This window comes from Lepisosteus platostomus, chromosome 1 (genome assembly GCF_059453375.1).
Source record: "Lepisosteus platostomus isolate fLepPlt1 chromosome 1, fLepPlt1.hap1, whole genome shotgun sequence".
Lineage (NCBI taxonomy): Eukaryota > Metazoa > Chordata > Actinopteri > Semionotiformes > Lepisosteidae > Lepisosteus > Lepisosteus platostomus.
In genome coordinates this window covers 4,011,100-4,030,217 of record NC_142611.1, presented here as the reverse complement: position 1 = coordinate 4,030,217, position 19,118 = coordinate 4,011,100, and the positions used below count along the sequence as shown (strand labels likewise).

Genomic DNA, 19,118 nt, shown 5'->3' with positions numbered 1-19,118 from the left:
AAGTATGGCATTGATAGATGAGGTTAAGGAGCCAACCTCTCTTAAGAAATGCAGAAATGTAAGCACATGTGGGTGGGCATATTAAGTTCTTTGACAACACCCAGTGGCCTGTAGAGGAAAAAAAAAATCTGGTTTGATTCCAGAACTGGCACTGGAGGTTAATTTGGAGATCACTCAATGGAAAGTTTCTCCTGCGTGCTACAGGTCTTTAGGAAGAAAAATCTTTCCATGACTCAGATGCTGCAAATCTCCAAGAGACGCCGATGACTGAAATGGTACCCTGAGGTCTTGTGTTCAACCTCATAATGCAGGAGTGACAACAACTGAACGCACACGGGCGAGTCAGCAGAGCACTGCTCCGAGGGCAACAAGCATCAGAAGTCTCTATTGGCCATTCCAAGTCAACTGGCCTGACCTGTGACGCAGCTGCTACAGGTGTAGGAGATTCAAGGTTTGCCTGAAAGGAAACCTTAAATCCGAAGGCCTGAAACCAAGAATGCAGACGTATGTATGTCCTAGGGTAAACTGCATATAACCTCATTCCAAATTACTAAGAACACTATAAAAGATACTGTAGGAGGATACATTAAGTGCAAACGTGGAATGTTTTAATACTTCTGAGCATAAACTTTTTTTTTACTAGTTTTGTTACTGTATATAATATATAAACTTTTAATGAGGCTGCTCTGTTTCTGTCTTTGGAGTTTGATGGGCTTTTTTATCTTCAATGATTTAAATTTGAAACAGTTTTTGTACCAGGGAAAGGCTATTCTTGTTACAGTGCAGGTAAGGAAAATTATAATCCTTAATTCCAAATCACTTACCAAATTATCAATAGATTGGAATTTGCAGATTAACTCAGTTTGCACCATTAGCTGCTGAAATATTAACTGTGGCGTAAAAACAATAATTGTAACTGTAGTTGGATAAACGACTCGTTTTTCATATTTATTTTTTCTAAAGTATCGCAGTTCAGCACTAGGAAGTAGAACAAGATTTCATTTTTTCTTAGTTCCTGTTACGCCGCAGTGTTGACTGAACATTCAGCAAAGGCTGCATCATGCTTTTCTCTTTCGTTTTTTTTTTTGTCGGAGGAGGTCTGCTGGGAAGGCACGCCTTTCCAGAAATAAACATGAACCTTGGCTTTTATCTTTGTATAACGCTGCTACCCCTGCTTGAATAATACATTTTCACGGATGGATTTGAGTTCCTGCTGCACGTAGTTCTCACAGTGCTGATTGTCTTTTTCTGTGATTGGCCATGCCTCAGGGTAATGTAGAAAATGTGAAATCACCTGCTCCATTTAACTGCACTGTAATAACAGGCTGGGCACCCCACTGTTAGACCTTTGTCGGCCCGCTACCATAAAACAGAAGGACCTCTGATTAACTTCAATTGGGACTCTCTCCCTGCCATCTTTTTTATGATGATTATTGTTATTTAGACCATTTGAAAGTTAAATTAGCATCTCTGCGTGCTGGAAATTTGTTTGACGGGATGACAATTATCTTGGATTTGCATGACGAGCAGCGGAGCAGAAGGGACTTTTAGCCGAGCCCCACGTCTGCGATTTATTTTCTCCCCTTCTCTCCCCTCTGCTCTCACACTAGACACTTGTGGTGAATGTGGGCTCGCAAGTCAGAATCTAAATAAACCCCCGGCTTCAGCGTCCCCAGGACAGGACTCACACCAGGGAGTCTGGAGGACATAGGCAGCTGAAATCCTAAGGGCTGCAAATCTGTCTGCAGCTCAAAGAAGCCATAGTGTGCAGAGCAGCTGGAGGGGAGACCCGTGTGTGATTTCAAAACGAATCAAAAGAAAGCATAAACTCCAAGGAGAAACTTTGTGTTGATTGCCAGTTGCATTGTGCCAAATGTAACAAATTTAAAAGTAGTCATTTAATACATAGGAAAATGTAAGAGTCCATGTTGTGCCCCTTTTTACCTATAGATCAACCTAAATTGCAAACAAAACAGCGCTTCATTGAAAATGCTAATGTCTGGCTTAAATATTCATCTTTTGTTCGCTACTTTCAACACCATAACCTCGCTACTGTAAACTATTGCTCTGCTCTGACTAGTTCAAGTGAAAATGAGGAGTGTCACAGTAGGTGGTCCTTCCACCGAGGGGTATGAAGAAACTAGTTTCAACAGGAAAATAGATCAACATTGCCAGACAGCTATAGAAACGTACGCATTTTGTTTGAGATCTATTCCCCAGGCAGCCTGCTGCAAGCTCATTGCATTTTCTCTGGTCTCAATTATAATCTTTTATACTGAAGCTCAGAATTGCATATTCTTATGTCTGGTATATCTGTGAAAACAGAATATCATTACTGTATTATCGTGTCATTCATACACATAGTAGAAATCCTTATATTCATTTGTTGGGAAGAATGAAAACATACAGAGTATTGTATACTGAATATAAAGTTGTTAACAGATTCCCAGGTCTTAAAAAAGAAAAAATATGCTGAGTATTTTACTTTTTGCTTATCCATGCTCTTTTTGACTAGATCAGCAGATGGAAGCGTTTCTGATGAAGCAAAGTCTGAGTATTATTCAAAATACTTCAGGACATTCCTGCCTCACAGCTCCCACTGAACCTTTCTAAAAGCCACATATCGACAAGTTCAGCCACCAGATCAGGAGCTGAGCGTACAGCTCGTTTTACAGATGTTTGTAGCGTCCAGCCTTGCTAGATTTCACACTAATGGAGTGATTGAACAAAAGGTATTCCGATACAAATTAACACCAGCCACAGATTTGTATTGCTTGACGCTAATGTTTTCAAACCAGATGATTCAAATTAGCAGTGAGTGGTGGGAGGAAAAAAAAAGACATTCTAGGTAAAACGGTGTGCGCACGTTTTTCTTTTCGAGTTGAATTAAGCAAGCTTAGTGGTGATCTCTTTGTTCGAGGTTTGAATCCTGCTAGCGAATGCGTGCAGCCTTAGGAAGACCTCAGTGAAAATGTAGCAGTACCAATCAGATTGGTGACCTCACCCACCCACTTCTTCTTTCTTGCAGGCCGGCTTCTGTTTCCGTTTCGGACAGCAAAGCAGACGCTGGCAGATTTGTTTTCGCTTCCACCTAAAGCCAAATAATCTTTAGGAAGAGCCATCTCATTATTTATTTAGTGTTTTCCTTTTTTTTAGTCATAATCACTGAAGTCATTTTCTTACTATAGTCATTTGCATTGACTGCTAATTTGCTTTTGAAAAGCAGACACTAATAATTAACCTATGTAAATCTTTTTAGCAAACTACATGACTTTGAATAAGCAAGGTTTTCAGCTTCAGACATACCGTTTTTCATATCTCCTTGTCAATGTGACGTTTCATCTATTTTTTTTAATACTTCTTGCTTTTTCAATTGTAGGCTTCAAGAAGAATGACTCATGAACCGATATATTTCATTTTTATCATTCTATGAATATTTAGAAATACGGTATAAATTTAGCCCCATTTTGTTAATGTGACAAATTTCTAAATGTTCTTGTTAAATCAATGCCCCATTTTGTCTTATTGACTGCCTTTTGAATAATGTAATGGTGCATGTCCGGATTTTAAGATAGGATATTGGATTTTCTCTTTCCAAGAAAAATCAGTTGGATATTTATTTGGTCGTAAGACCTTGTCAGTCATAAAAGTTTTTCTTTTTCAATTTATAGTTACTCTCTAACTGATCTCAAAAGGTTTCATAGACGCAAATTAAAAATCAAGATTAATCGTGATATATTAATATAGAAAACATTATATATCAATATTATATATTGATATATTATTTATGTAATTATATAAATTATGTATTCTGCAAATGAAGGTCACGGGTCAAATAAAAATGTCAATTTTTAATGGGGCCTACACTAGATTAGATAATTATATCTTATTATTATGTTTTATGAGTGTGTTATTCCTATTAATAAGAATTAATTGAATTTCTGTGGCATTTTCCTGTGCAAAAGATGCCAGACACTTAACCAAATAGGCGGGATCCCACTTCACCAGCTATTGTTTTATAGGAGCACCCACCTGGGTGGTACGCCGAACATTAAGAGCCAGCAGCCCTGCTACACGGCAGATCAGGTGGAAAATTAGTTCGCTGTTTGGATTAAGGGGGAATTGTAGAGAGGCCTGGGTGGAGTTTAGTCAGGACAGGATCTTTAATGGCCAGATTGTCAGGACCTTGGTTTAACACTGGGCTGTCCAGTCCTGGTCCTGAATAGCCACTGTCTCTGCAGACTTTCTCGTTCTTCGTGAGCTGCAGTACAAGTTCATTGTTAGCTGAATGGGGACAATTTTAACAGCTGCTCCCAGCTGCTCAGTTGCTGCTGCTTTAAACAGCCCCCCCACCAGGACCAGGACTCTGGACACACCTACTTTCACGTCTCATCTGAAGGAAGGCACCTCCTGTGGGGGCAGTCGTTTGTGAACGTCAGTCAAGAACAAACAGTGCCACCTGCTGGTCCCCAGCAGCACTTTACTTGCCTTTTTAGATTTGGCAGAATAGGGCTGCGTGTTGGCTATGCCTCTTTCTGCTCCTTTTGACTGAGTTGTGGACAGGCTTTCATTTTTTATTCTTCCCACAGTATATCTGATTAATTTTTCTCCGTCTGAAAAGCTTAAAAGAGGCTGTAGGGGTGGAGCCTGTTATACCATCCTCACCTCTTTGGCTGGGCTGTCTCTGTGTCTTCTTGTTTCTGGAAAAATCTGTCGCTCAGTTTGACTTTGAATTGGCTGCAGTGATGTCAGCTTGGAACTCTGCTATTGAAGAAGCCGAATCCTGTAGTTTTGGTTTTAGTGTGCTTCATTGTGTCCGTTTGTGTATGGCGTTTTTCTTGCTCTGCATGTGTAACATGTTTTTCAGAAGAATACGCAGCTATTTATTCCTTGTTTCATCTCCTCTGAGGTTGGGTATAAATTGGAAATCAAAGCAATAGTACGTAAGAAAGGGGCCTAAACTAGACAGGTATGTTATAGTCCACTCCAAGCTAATATGGAAATGGGAAAATAATTTAATGAGATAGTTTTTCGTTATTTTGTAATACACAGCAAAAAATATAGCAGCTTCATAGCCAGGACAGACACCCCTGTTACACCCCTCAGAGTGTGATTATTAGTGATGCCAAGCGCTGCAGTGAAAGTCTTTAAAATTCAGTACAAAACCAATTCCCTCCACACTCCACCCATGTCCCAGTACCTCTCATGCCTAATACTTGTAATATTATACTAGACTGTTCCCTTGTCAAGCATTTATACTGTATCATCACTAAAAATGACTATAGCAACAACAGTAATAGGAATTAAAATAACTGCAGTCTCGCATATTAACAGTGTTGGTCTGTTTTTGTTTCTGTCATACAGTGTTGTATTGCATATACAGTATAAGCAGGAAAACACTGATAATGTCTAGTATGGTCATGTTGTTATTGTGTGGATGCTTCTGGTTATAATTGGATGTCCAGCATTTCTCAGAAATAAGCAATAAGTGGGGAATACACTGCAGTTGTATCCAGATATTGGTTTCATGAAAACGTTGTTCAGGGTGGCAGTGATGCCTTTGCCTAACGAATTACAGAACTTTGTCTGGAGTCCAGAATATGAGAAAAACAGAGAATGCAGTTTAAAGTTCAGATTTTTTTTAACACAAACAAGAAAAGTACTTCCTTCTTTACACTGGAATGGTGTGGTTTCACCACAGTACCACATGGATATTTTAAATTGAATCCATTCGCATGAGTTTAGGTATAGTATTCTTCTGGTTCAATTGACTAAAACATCACAATGTTAATAATGGAACTGTTCTGCTCGAGTCTCTAAAAGCTTAGTATATGAACCAAGAGTAGTGACACTTATCTACCTTTTTACATACATACATGTAAAATTATGTGGAAAGGAGATAAGGCAAATATTATGATGAGTGATGTGTACTGTACTCATGTACACTATGTGTAACACCAAAAAGCTGTAGTGTTATACAGTAAGCAGTTATGATAACTATAAATCAAAATAAATGTTAATAAATACATTTGTGGATGGAGCGTTTAATTTATCTCAATTGCTTCCTTTCCTATAGTACAGCTTTTTTTTTTCTCACGGAGTGCAACGCAGGCTGTTCCTTCAATAAAACAGGTTGTGCTGCAAGTCTGTGTTTTCTGCCACCATAATAGGCTTCCTTATCTTACATGAAGCCCTCTTCCATCTTTGCAGAAGATAATTATTGGAAGACAGTGCACAATTATGAGTGGTGTTGTTTTCTTAATCTGTTACAGATGCCTCATCGGATAAGGTATTACCTTAATGGCACGTTTCCTGTTTTGTCTATGACTGCCTCTATAAATCCCACAAGGTTTCTTGGCAAATTCTGTTTTTAGGTATTGACAGGGGAAAGGATCTGTGCCAGCAGTTTTACTGTAAACATTCAGGTCCATGCAGAATAATAACAGTCTATCTTTAAGGGCTTTTCTGTGTAAAATATTGGTCTAGATAATACTTTGTTCCGGATTGTGTGCTTAAGGAAATGTGGCAAGCATTTACAAAGAAGCATTTATAGTTTTGTAAGAAAAATGGATCTGTGAAAAGTATTTTCCTTAGCAACAGTACACAAAGATGATAAAAATCTCCAAGTGAGGAGCTCATGAATATTCCATTACTGCCACTGGGTTTTTAAAATATCTTGAATTCTATGTAATGTTAAACCTTCTTATATATTTAGAGCTACAGTCCAGTGTTCATATCTAAAATCTCTTTTCTGTTTATTGCCATGTTTGAAGGTTATACAAATTTGATCATAGAACCTGATGAAAAGGTCAAACTTTTTTAATCTTTATATCTCATCTAGGTTTTCTCTTGAGGACAGTGAGTTATTAATTCCAGGATACTTAGTTCGAAGGGTTGATAAATCACCAAAGCCCGAGTTATTTATACAGGACTGTTTAAATTCCTATATATTTTATAGGAACAAAAAAACCCACAGCAATATCCAGATTTTATATTAATACCAGCTGACTTTATTTTTTTAGGAAGCTTCCTTATTATAAAAAAAAATATTTCAATTTAAACTAATTTTAAACTAAACAGTACTAAGCATTTTTGCTTGTATACAGGGGCCTACAGAGTACAGATGATGTTATACAATTGCTGACTTATTTCAGGTGCGTGATGACATATTTGCCAATTGGTCAAAACAATTGCAAAGCATTTCTCAAACGTGCATTTCTCAGAAAATACCTGTCTGTTGTTTCTTTGCCTACTCTGTACTTTCATACAAGTGTGTTTTAGTTGCATCACTTTGTGCTGCATATCTGGTTAAATAAAAAGGTACAAGGGGTTTAATTAGGCATGACTTTATGTTCTTCTGGCTCACAATTGCGTAAAGCACTGTGGAACTCTAGAATTAACTGGTCTCTAGGTAAGCTATTGTTAGGATTTAGCAGCAGCTGCGTTTTTTTTAGACTGAGCCAAAGAGTGTGGGGAGATGTTTTGAAGAACAAACACAAGGTTCCAAATGGTTAAGGAAGGCTGGGCCCAACCCCCATCCCCACCCCCCTGCCCTCCCCTGCTGGGTGTAAACAGACAGAGCTCAGCCTATCATGTGTGATTGCTGCTCTGTGCTGCGAGAGGGCCAGACTCCGAAACATGATACATGATAGAGTGGTTAAACTTGCCAGCATCGGGGTCCGCTGTTTCGCATAGCGAGAGAAAGAGAGAGCGAGAGAGAAAGCAGAGTAGGTGCCAGCAGAAAGGTGGGTGACCAGCGTGATGCCCATTTGACCTTGCAGTCCAGCCAGGATAAACTAACTCTTTGGGAGTGCATGAAGTCGTTGATGTCGCTGTTAAGAAGTGCATGCCTTTTCTGCGGTGTGGCTCTGTGTTTGGAATGGGAGGAGGAGGCACTCTGAGCATTTTAAACCAGCAGAGAAGCTACATTAACATCTGAAGAGGTGGTCTCGTTTAACCCCTTGGGGACCATCCAAAGGATTTGCCTAAGGTAAAAGCTGCACTCTTTCTCATTTGGATCACTTTGTTTTTTTAAACAAAGCTATTCACTGTGCTCATTTAATTCTTAAGGCTGCCATCCCACATGTACTTTTCCGAATTTAAGAATGTGTATATTCTAGATGTATCATGTGCTGCAAAATGCAGTAAGAATTTGTGTCTACCCACATGCACATTGTGTTAATTTAACAATTGCAAGTGTGCAGGTCACAATGGAAAAAGTGTCTTGGGGAAAAAAAAACTCAAATGTAAATGCTGATAAAACAAAATGGGGAAAATGCATTTATTTCCTTTTTTTCTGATCTTGTTTTATGAATTTAAGAGGGGTGGATAACACAAGAATTTTCCATCTGCAGTATCAGAAGGTAAGGCTTTGCTAAACCCTATGATGTATCTTTTCAAAGGCCATAATGGCATAACAGTTCCTCTGGCCCTTGTCTTAAGGAAACAATCTGCATTCTAGATAAAGTGAGCAGTGAGTTAATTAAGAAGTTGCATTAAAAAGACAAGATTAATGTGCTTTCAAATAGTGGGAAAGATATATTTGCAGTCTTAACAAGAAACAGTATTTTATTATATACCCATTTTTGGTGTGTGTCTGGAAATCCTAGACAGCGGCTTTATATTTCAAATGCCTTTTATTTTAAAGTAGGTGATTCTTAAGAGCCATTTCTTCCTGACTGGAAATACTTACAGTGTTAGTAATTGGAAGCAGATTGAAGCTTGGAATTCTCTAGTGTCAGGTTACCTTTTGCAAATAAACCTTTATTTCTTCAATTTGGTCAAATTCAGTTTACTTTTTTTGTAGTCTGCTAAAGGCTGAGACTTTTCAACTAAATTAATATCTTAAAGTCCTTGTATGAAAGCCTAGATGTGCAGTACAAATCTGAATGGCACATGAGAAAAGAGCATTTCTTAGTAAAATGGATTCCTGATTTTCTAGTTGCATTTGCTTAATATATATATATATTTTATATATTTGCTACAGTTTTACAAAATTAAGTGTTTTCTACTGTATCTGAAATGTAAAAACATTGTTGCTTTTATTGGTATGCGAGTTTAATATAAAAATCTCTTTAACTTAAATCTTAACTGCAGTTATATTGATATTGCCTGTCTAACCAAATTTAACATGCTATTTTATATAGACTGCAGGTAAGTGCAATACAATTGGGACAAATATTTTGGTCACACTTAGATGGAAGTCTATGGGAGAAAGACAAAGAATGCATGCAGTGACAATGTTAATTTCTAAACTTTCAATCTCTGTTACATTTCACATGTAGCAGTCTATTAAAGGTATAAATTAGGTATACAAAATAAAATGTATTTAATTTACCTTGTGCAGCAGGAGTTGCTGAGGGTTTCACCCCGTGCCACTTATGCTGCCAGTTGATTTATGATGGCTCCTCTTCCCACGAATCTACATGCTAAATTGATTTTGGAGGAATAATATTTTGAAAATAAAAATATATAACATAAGAAACAGTGCATAGGATTCAGCTGTTCATTTTCTGTCTAAAAATGGCATGAAATTGCCTAGCAACCAAGTCTTCTAGTTTGTAATGTTCTATAGATGAATCTGCGTGGTGATTGTTCTGATGTAATTGGTTACTGGATATGTAGCTATTACCTTAAAATATAATTTGCGATCATCTTTGATAAGATGGAGATGGTGTGAGTGGTTTAGAAATTGAAAAATGGACTGGAAATGCCTTTTATGGATTTAAATGCTGTGTTTTTAATAAGAGATCTTATTTCCTTATTTTATTACATAGGACATTTTGAAAGAACAGTGGAGGTACATTACAATGAAAGCATCAATGCGCATAGCTTCATTGTCTCATAATATTGTTTAAGTCCATTGTCAGAAAGAGGTTGGATCACAACTTAAACCCAGAAACAAGGCTGCGTAATGTGAAAAGGATACAGTTGTTCGTTTTTGTTCCAATCGGTAGCATTTGAAAATAGTTACAGGATGATTTACTGGGACACGTGGCACCATTGGAAGTAGTTCCAAATTGTAGTATTCAAGAAGTCTTGCATGCTGAGAAATACGTGAACACCTCATCCTTTCGGTGAGTTTCGGTGACTCAGGGCCGATGTGTACAACATTTCCTGTTCGTTTTCGGATTTGTACAGTGTTGCAGAGATCTGCCTCCTCCTTTTTATAGACGTTTATTCAAGTCTTGGACTTTAAAACCAGCTGTAGAGAAAGACATTTTTAGCTTCTTCACAAAGAAAGATGAAACTAGCAGATGACTATAGTCCAGATCAGTTGGTTATGCGTAAATCTGAAATTGTGTGTTGCGACAGCGGGATCTTCTCTCCCATCATGCACTTCTTTCATTTCCCCTCGTCTACATTTGGGTCTTGTAGAAAACGGTTGTGTCTCACTCTCCACAGATGGATGTTAATGTGTCTTTTGGACAAGTGTAAACAGGCTTCAGTCTTGTTTGTTGAAAGTACTCTTGATTCAGACTAAATTTTAGTATAAATATTTATCAGTTTATAATGTGCCAATTTCATTGCTTCATTTAAAGCTTATATTCTTTACCAGAGACCTAAATTAGATTACTGTTCAATTGAAAGGCTGCGTCCAGTGTTTAACAAAGAATGTTGTTAATTAGCAGTTTTGAATCTTCTTTTTGATTCTTTGGCAATGGGACAAAATCCTAGAGCTACCTTATGTTCGATTTTCTTTACTACAAATGTGTTTTTTTTTCCTGTAATGTATTCAGTGTGTTCAAGGCCTTATGTGTGCTATGGACATGTTTGAGGTTTTGTCAGATACAGACAGGATATCAAGGTATTCATTTCTTCTGCAATTAGCAATGAAAGTTTAAAAAACTTCTGTCCAGAAAATGTCTAGACTGATTTGCAAAATTGTCAGTTTTGATTTTCAGCAGATACATTGAGAATTAAATAATATGTCCCCATGGAGCACCTTTGGCATATGAAAAATACTATATTGATAAGAATACTATCTTGTATTGTTAATGATACTGTTTATAGAACACAGGGTCCCTTAGAAAGATATTATATAGAAATCTTTCTTTTCATAATGACTGTCTAGTATGTTCTGTATAGAGGTTTCTAAACAAATTATATCACATTTAAACATTACTCTGATTTCTAGGTTCTCTTACATTTTAATGTTAGTCTTCTTCTGACATTGCTTCAATACAGAGTATTTAGTAATATTGCCAACTGTTAATTTTAAAACCAGGCAATTTAGTTATTGTTCAGTTTTAATTTATGCAGGTCTAGAAAAGTAATGTTTTTCTTGTGTGACACTGTCAGATGTGTAGACTAGCTCATTGTCTAAAGCTTGTTTGTACCCATCCAATCAAACCCTCTTAAAGTGACTTGGGTCAAGAGAATTACTGCTTTTAAAAGGGGGAGATGTTTTCAAACATCCCCGTTTTTCTCAGTGAGAAAGCACAGAGAAGGCCACTGACAGAGATTAGGCAATGTGCAAGTCTAAATTGTTGTTCTTACCTGACAGAAAAATTATGTAGCCCTATTCCTCTTAAGCATTATTTAATAAGTAATTCTTCTCCTTTAAGATCTGTAATGAGTAAATGCAGTATTAAAACAAACATTTATGATGACAGATGTACGAACACTGCCTGAGAATATTGTTGCCAGTCTCAGAACTGCTATACACAAAGCTCATGGAATTTCAAATAAATGGATGTTTTAGTAAAAATATCATTATTTTTATTATAATACCTTGTGATAGACATATATCAACCAAATTGATTCTGTTGCTTCTACTCCCATTAAGATAAATTCTTCTGTTCTCACTCTCCTTCCTTCTCTCCTTACTGCTACTTCCATAGCATGTGCTTTGGGATTCAAGCAATCAGAAGCCATCCCTTTTGTTTTCTGATTTAATACGTAGTCTAGATATGGGGTAGAAAAACAGCAGCAGCACATTTTTATGAATATTGATGTTTTAAAGGTGAGGCAAAAAGCTTTAGCCTTTCAGGGCAGTATGCAGCAAAGGAGTGTTTTTTCTGTGCGCAGTGCATTCTTTTTCTTAATGGTGTTGGGAATTTCTTCACTAGTGGTGCATTTTTTTCTTTAAGATAAACTACACAGGTTGTGTTACAGTCTCAGAGACAATGACAGAGTAATCTCCTTAGTGCAGCACTCCCTGTTAAGCCAAAGAATAATAGCCCTCTACCACGTGGCACCCAAAGCAAGCAGAACTTATGTATCAAAAATAAATAATAAGTATCTATTTTATTTGGGGTCATCCAGTTACAAACCCCATACATTGGAGATGGCAGGGTCTTTGTGCACTGATGTACTGTAAGTGCTAGGTGGTTGCCTTCATACCTGAGACACACAGCAGCTGCAATATCTGTACTAAGCCTGTGATTTATAGCAGAATCCACAAGGTGTGCTCTAGTGCATTAGACCACAAAATGCAACTCTAGATTGGTTATTTGCAAATGACAGAATATAATGTGTATTTCATTGGAAAATAATACATTCATATCATTTGGCATGTAATACCGTTTGCTAGGTTTTTCTTCGGCATATATTCATTAATTAGTATGAAAGATCATACTTTTTATTAAAAAATGGAGAGGTAGGTCTCCTTGCAAAACTACACAATCTCTCTTTCTGGTAGGGATTTTTATGACTATATTCCATTGTTTCTCTACAACCGGAATAAAGACAAGCTTTCAGACAGATTTGTTTTTTAGTTGAAATCCGTATAGGAGGAAACGCCATGATACTAATCAGCCAAATAAACACAAGTGAAACCTAAACCTTGTGAATCTCCAAATCTGGAAAACAGAGTTAAACATTTTTACCTTTTTTAAAGGGAAAAACAAAACAGAGTAACTGATATTTTCTTTATTTGATCAGATGGTGGAGTAATAAAATTAGCAATCATTTGGCACTCGCTGTGCTGTTTAGTTTCACATACCTGGCAGAAGCTCAAGGGGCTAAAAAATATACCCTTGCATCATTTTTTTTCTAAGTCTAGTACATGTTTCACAACCAACGTCTAAGTGCCCAGTGGCATCTTTAAATTATTCAGAGTATTAAGGGCAGTCTTATTATAATCTGATGAGAAATCATCATAAAGAATGATTTCAATGTAAAAAAGTGCAATTAGTTCTGTGTGTGATATGTTAATAGGTGCTCAGCTAGTGGTATAAAGGCCAAGATAGCCAAGAGTTTACATTGAGGGAAAACTTGGTTATAATAATATGTGACTGAGGGCCTGAGTGCTATAGCACCAAAGACCCGGGAATGTGATAGTTCAGAGACTTTATGTCAAGTGCATGTTAAACCTGCATCCTGTTAAAATGACCCGGAGACAAGCACCTTTTTTGACTTGTTTTGAATTAGCTGAAGTGGATATTGAGCATGTCAAAAGCTCCAAAGAGCATTTTACAATGATCATTGAAACAAGACCTAATTTTTCCACTCCACTCAGCAATTAAAGGATCAGGCTTCAGATTTGCAAATCTTAATTTGATAAGATATCGTGCTCTTGTTTCATTACCAGCTTCAGCAAAAACAATACTTGACAAGCATTTTAACAGACATCCTCAACAATTAAATGGGTATTGCTAATGTAAAAGGAAATGAAGATACCCCTTTGTATTGGTTTCACAGAGGTTTGCTATTCTGGGATCTGAATATTTTAATTTGCATCTTTGCATCGTGTTACTGGAAAGTACATTCCTACTCAGCTTGGAATGCTGGAAATTTCAGTTTTAAGTATTGGATTTGTACATCAGAAGAAAATGGATACGGTAATGGTTGGATTTTAGCCTATGGATTGAAACAGTTAGAAGGTGTTACGGTTTATTTTAATGTGTTGTGGTTGGTAGAATCCATTTGTTTTCCACTTTTTCATATTTAAATATAGAGCTGCACACAGTACCAGGTCGTACTGTTTCTATTTTGTTGCATTGCGATTTGAAGTGCATCAGTGATGCTCAGACACTAAAATGTTTAAACATGCTCTTTTGAGCTGGGAATAGTTTGGTCAGCATGGAATGTCTGCAGGAACAGTCATTATCATCCTTCCCAAAGAACCACCAGCAGGACTGTGACCTTGTTGGAGGTGGAAAAAGCCATTTGGCTATTTTATGACAGCTCCTCTCCGATCTTTATCACACAAAATGTCAGGGATTACTGATTGCATTCCCCTTGGAGTTCATTTATTTTCAGTTCGCTTTCTCCTAATTGTAATTAACCAGCAGGGAATGCCCCTTCAAATTGTCCTGCTTGTGAATGTGTTTTTTTTTTAATGAAAGGGAAAAACAACATATTGCATTCCTTAGAATTACGTTAAAGGGTTATGCTGCCTTATATCGGATATGTATTATTTTGCTGGCTGATAGCTAAAGTAGAAGCAGTATCTGAAAACTGTCCTGTAAAAATACTTAGAGAGGAATCTTGTATTGTTTCCCCCCAAAAAAGTCAACAAAAGGTCAAAATAGACAGCATGCTTTGATTAAAAAAGGACTACAGAACGGCAGAGAAGTGGATGTGACCATATGAAAACCAGACACCGCTGCATAGTTGGCGAGAGTTATTTTAATTAGAAACAAGTTTACTGTGAATTGTTTTAAGAGCACACAATAAGACTTCAGTATATAGTATCTGCTTAATGCATTAGTGGATTGTTAAATGTCTGTACTTTTTAAAAATATATATAAAAATCAAGAGATTAGATTTACATAATGGTGCCTCATTAACGTAATAGGCAAAAAAAAAATATTGGAAGATCTAAGTGCAAAGCTGCAAGAGCTACACCCCAGTGTGTAGCAACCCAGTTTTCCTGCTCAGTATCTGTCAGACGTTACTCATTACTTTCTCTTGTACTGGCGGCAGTTTTACTGTGTTCTTTTTAATTATAATTAATGGGTGCCAGGCTAAGGAATTGCATCTGGAAAAAGGGGGATCTTGATCCTCCAACAACAGGCTACTTTGCCAAATATTTCTGGTCAAATGTGTCTGGCTCAGAGTTTCTCAGGGTTATCGTGAAGGAATTCCTGGAACAGTTCGAGAGTCGTTTTCATGTATTTTGAGTTTTTTGTGTGTTTCTTATTAGCTTTTAACATGCAACCCGGAAAAGAGGCCCCAGACGATGAAGGTGGTAAAGTTTTGTTTTTATGAGCTTCTTGGCTGCTCTTTAGAAGAATATTACACAGTTTAATTGTGTATTTTTTCACTAATATAGGGGGAAGCTGCAGGTTATTTACAGCGACAGAATCTTCTTCTGGACCTCCAAGTAGTGATGAGCAGTTTTACCTTTTATTATCTTACACAGTGATACAGGATAGAAATATGTCTCTTAGTTATAAATAAACTGATAATATATCATGTTCAAAGCAGCCTGCAGTCTAGATATGACAAAAATTGCTTTACTGTTCCCAATAGCACTGCAGTTGGCTTCCGGATTTGAAAGCTTTCTCTGTCTGAAACAGTTAACGCACGAACACAGCATAATCTACGCATGTAGAGGGTTTGCGTTGTTGGTGTCTAATCAGCAGTGATCTCAGAATGCAGGATTAAAACAGAAAAGTTTCATTTTCAGGTTATTACAATGCAGGGAATCCGGCAAGCATTCCTCATTTCAGTGCAGTCCCAGGGTCCCAGTCTACCAAGGGCTGTGTTACACAATGATGCTGCTGCACACATACTGAGTAATTTGAACTGGCTTATCTTTATAGTGCTTCATTTGTCCTTCTCCAAGGTAAGGAATCCTTTGAATGGTTAGTTAAACAGGGAGAGTAAATAAAACCTGGTTTTGTCTAAAGAAGGGAATTAAAGGTACATAGAAAAAAAAAGACGGCAGGCCAGAAAATTAAGAAAAGTTTTTTTTTTTCAGTCTTTCAAACGTTTTATATGACAGCGCTGCAGCCTAGAGCGATATTTAGGGTTCCTTGAACAAGGCACTTTATCCAGAATGGCTCCAGTAAAATTCCCGACAGTATGAATGGGTGCGGAGTTACTTTGGATAAAAGTATCAGCCATATAAAATAGTAATAATGTTATTATGCTAGCAGGTTTTCCCGCCTGTTGTATTTGTTAATAAGCATTAATTACATTTTAATTATAAGCATTAATTACTTGTTCAGCAAGGCAGGGCACCCCAAGATCACACTTTGATTGGGGGCTCAAAGACCAGACAGTAGCTGGAACAATTGAAGTTGGCGGGGGCCGTAAGACCCCAACCCCTTCCTTGCTTGTTTGAGGGGGGCTGCCTGTTCCGATTGGTAGTGTGGGAGGACGTAAATGAAAGGTGTGCTTGAGGCACTCATCCCCTTAAACCCGCACAGCCTTAATGTGTCATATACACACAGCCAGGATAACGCGGTTATTTCGGCTCTCAAATTAGTCTGTCGCCGTTGGATAGGTTTAGATCATTTCAGTTTAATTTAGTGAGTTATAAATTGAAATTTCATTAAAATTGGCTTAAGATGAATAAAGTTGATGCCAGTGTCTTTCATAAGCAAGATGTAAATTATACCAAGTTGCACCCTTTAGTTATTATTTTATGGTTATGGGCATGGTGCATCGTAAACTTTAGCACATTCCACATGACAGATATAAACGGCAGAAACATATGCTTCTTACATATTACATTTGGAAGTCGTTAGCTCTTTGTGCGGTGCAGGGAATGTGTTGCGTTGGAAATAAACTGTAAGCCTTCCCTCAAGACTTTTACAAAAATAAATCTTTCCATTAAATCGTTTTGTGGAATGCGAGGATCAACAATTTATTTAAGTACTCGTCCCTGTTGTCATCGTAAAGGACAAGTAGTATTTCTTTATTGTGCTGTGGAGGCGCCAGTGAATTGGGTGGAATCGGTAGAACGCCGTAAGAGCTGATTAGCCGTAGTGCATCTGCATGGTGAATCTTCTCAAGTTATTCTTCGCTAAGCTAGCAGAGGGATTTTCTAATATTGGTTTTCTGCATATTAAAGTGAGGTAAAGGAATTCATTTATTTTTATTAAATTGGGATTTGAATGTTTGAAGATAGCACTTAGGGAACCATTTATTTTGAATTGCGTTCAACGTTTGGTCTTAGCTGAGTGAAAGCGTTATTATTTGAATATATTTTAAATGTGTAAATAAACTCAGGCGTGCCTTGCTCACATGATCTTTATTTAATTTTGTATCAAATACTAATGCCTTTGAGTTACAGTAGAGGTTTGACTGTTCTTTTGCCACATCGCAAATAACGAATAATTTCCATTTTTAATCATCATTTTAATCAACAATTAACCCATTTGTTTATTTTTCATCTCTACGGCTTTCTCCAAGCAGAACCAAATTTGCTTTTCCTTCTTCTTCATGCATCTTTTAAGAAAACCATTGCTGGAAATGTTACATGTATCCTTCAGCTGAAACATATGTGTTGTAATTAGTGTATTCAGAATGTAATTCCAGCAGTTCTTGAACTTCAACAAATAACGCGTTCGGACATTATGCAGCCACCAAAGTGTAACTTCCGTGAAGCCACACTCATCAATAAAACGAACGTCTGAATGAATTTTGCAAGCCAGACAAAAACAAACCCTGCATGTGCTTCAAGAACTGAATACCCCATTTATTCCAATAATGTGCCAACACAAGAGTTTTTCAAGGAGGGAGCTTGTTTTAAATTATGTATATGAAAAGCTAAGAGGCAGAAGGATTTTGTGATCTTAACACTTAAATTCTGAGCAGGCTGTTGTTCCAGGGCTGCATTCGTTATGATATAAAGTAGTGTGGATAAATTGCTCTGCATTGATTTTATACTGCACCTGATATACAAGAAAATGCATCTTGCTGGAGCTTCGCTTATATGGAGCCGCAGATTGAGTAGACCTGACAGTAGAAGATTTTTATGCTTTAGGGTGGTTATTTCTCATTAGCTTTTTAGGTATGTTTGGTTCTGATAGCACAGTACAAGAGGTCATAAAATCATTCTCTTGCGCCCTCTTAGTATTGGCTAGTGTGAATAGTTATATTGCAGCAGTTTACTGGACTATTCTGTTTACTTGCTGTGCTGTAGGAAGATTGTGCTAGCAGCAGTGTATTAATTATTTATACCGTCATGGTAGAAAAGTGGGTAGATGTCAACCTCAGTCTAGGACAGTTAGCTTTCAATACATGTTGCAAAGGGGAGAAGTTGAGAATTGATCAACTGAGCTGAATATAGTTGCTAATAACGGATAAGCCCAGCACAGATGCGGATAACAGATTCATCTGCGAGGGGATTTTAAACATTTGAAAGGAGAAATTGGACTGAAGCTTGTAGCAGAGCAGTTTAAAACCAGAAATCGGATGCCTTTCTTCGGTGGTGCTCTGCTGCAGAGAAAACAGGACACGTTGGAGTAGTCTTAATCTCGTGTTCCAGCTTTCAAGTTCTCTGCAGCATTTGCGGGAATATAAAACAACAGGAATGGGAGCTGTTTCTCAAAGCTTTCTTTTGCTGCTACGGTCTTCAAAGAACTGGACCGGTGTGGGAGCTGTCTGAAATCACGATGAATGTGTGCTCATCTGATCCTCCACAACAAAAGCATGATTCCAGTGCCTCAGACTTCTACTGCCAAATTCTCAGGTAATGACAGGAGAGAAGTGATTTTGTGTGTCCTGTGTATGAGATAGGAATGTCTGCATTTAGAGTAAAAAAAGAGAAGGGGGAAAATGTTGAGAAGATGCTTTACCAAAACAATGCGGCTTTGCTTGTTTAATGTTTAGCTAGGCTCTTCTACAGCAGCTCCACAGTGCAATATTGTTTTATCTGCTTCAGAGGTGATGAGGTATTCCAGGGACTATTCGTTCATGTTAGTGTGTGTGAGAGAGAGTTTTATTCCAGGAAACAGACGAGTCAAATACACACGCTGTTTATTACAATATCTTTCGAGAAAGCCAGAAATTTTACGATTTCTGTACGGCAATGCTTGTGACCAGTGGATCAGGTTAGACTTAATCCCACAATTACTGTAATAGAGAGCTGAACCATTAATACTACTCCTTATTAAATGAGTGGAGGGGTGGTTGTCAGAAACTGCTGACAATTTTTTTGCCTTTTAGCTGTAGGTACTGTAGAGTACCTTGAAAAACCTGAACAACATTGAGTTTTT

General features: G+C 37.5%; 1 protein-coding gene across 17 annotated transcripts in view; it reads left to right on the top strand.

The window, feature by feature from the left end:
• LOC148677538 (teneurin-3) overlaps positions 1-19,118 on the top strand; it is a 287,789-nt gene that overhangs the window by 122,544 nt on the left and 146,127 nt on the right. For 2 of the 17 annotated variants that reach the window (XM_088643941.1, XM_088643684.1), the window contains exon 1: positions 7,613-7,745. The exons of 13 other annotated variants lie outside the window; for them this stretch is intronic. In XM_088643941.1, coding sequence (XP_088500067.1) covers positions 7,646-7,745 — 100 coding nt within the window. In that variant the 5' untranslated portion in view covers positions 7,613-7,645. Of the gene's footprint in view, positions 1-7,612; positions 7,991-8,320; positions 8,364-19,118 lie in introns of those variants that run through there. 2 more of the 17 variants (XM_088643854.1, XM_088643763.1) reach the window with 2 other exon arrangements.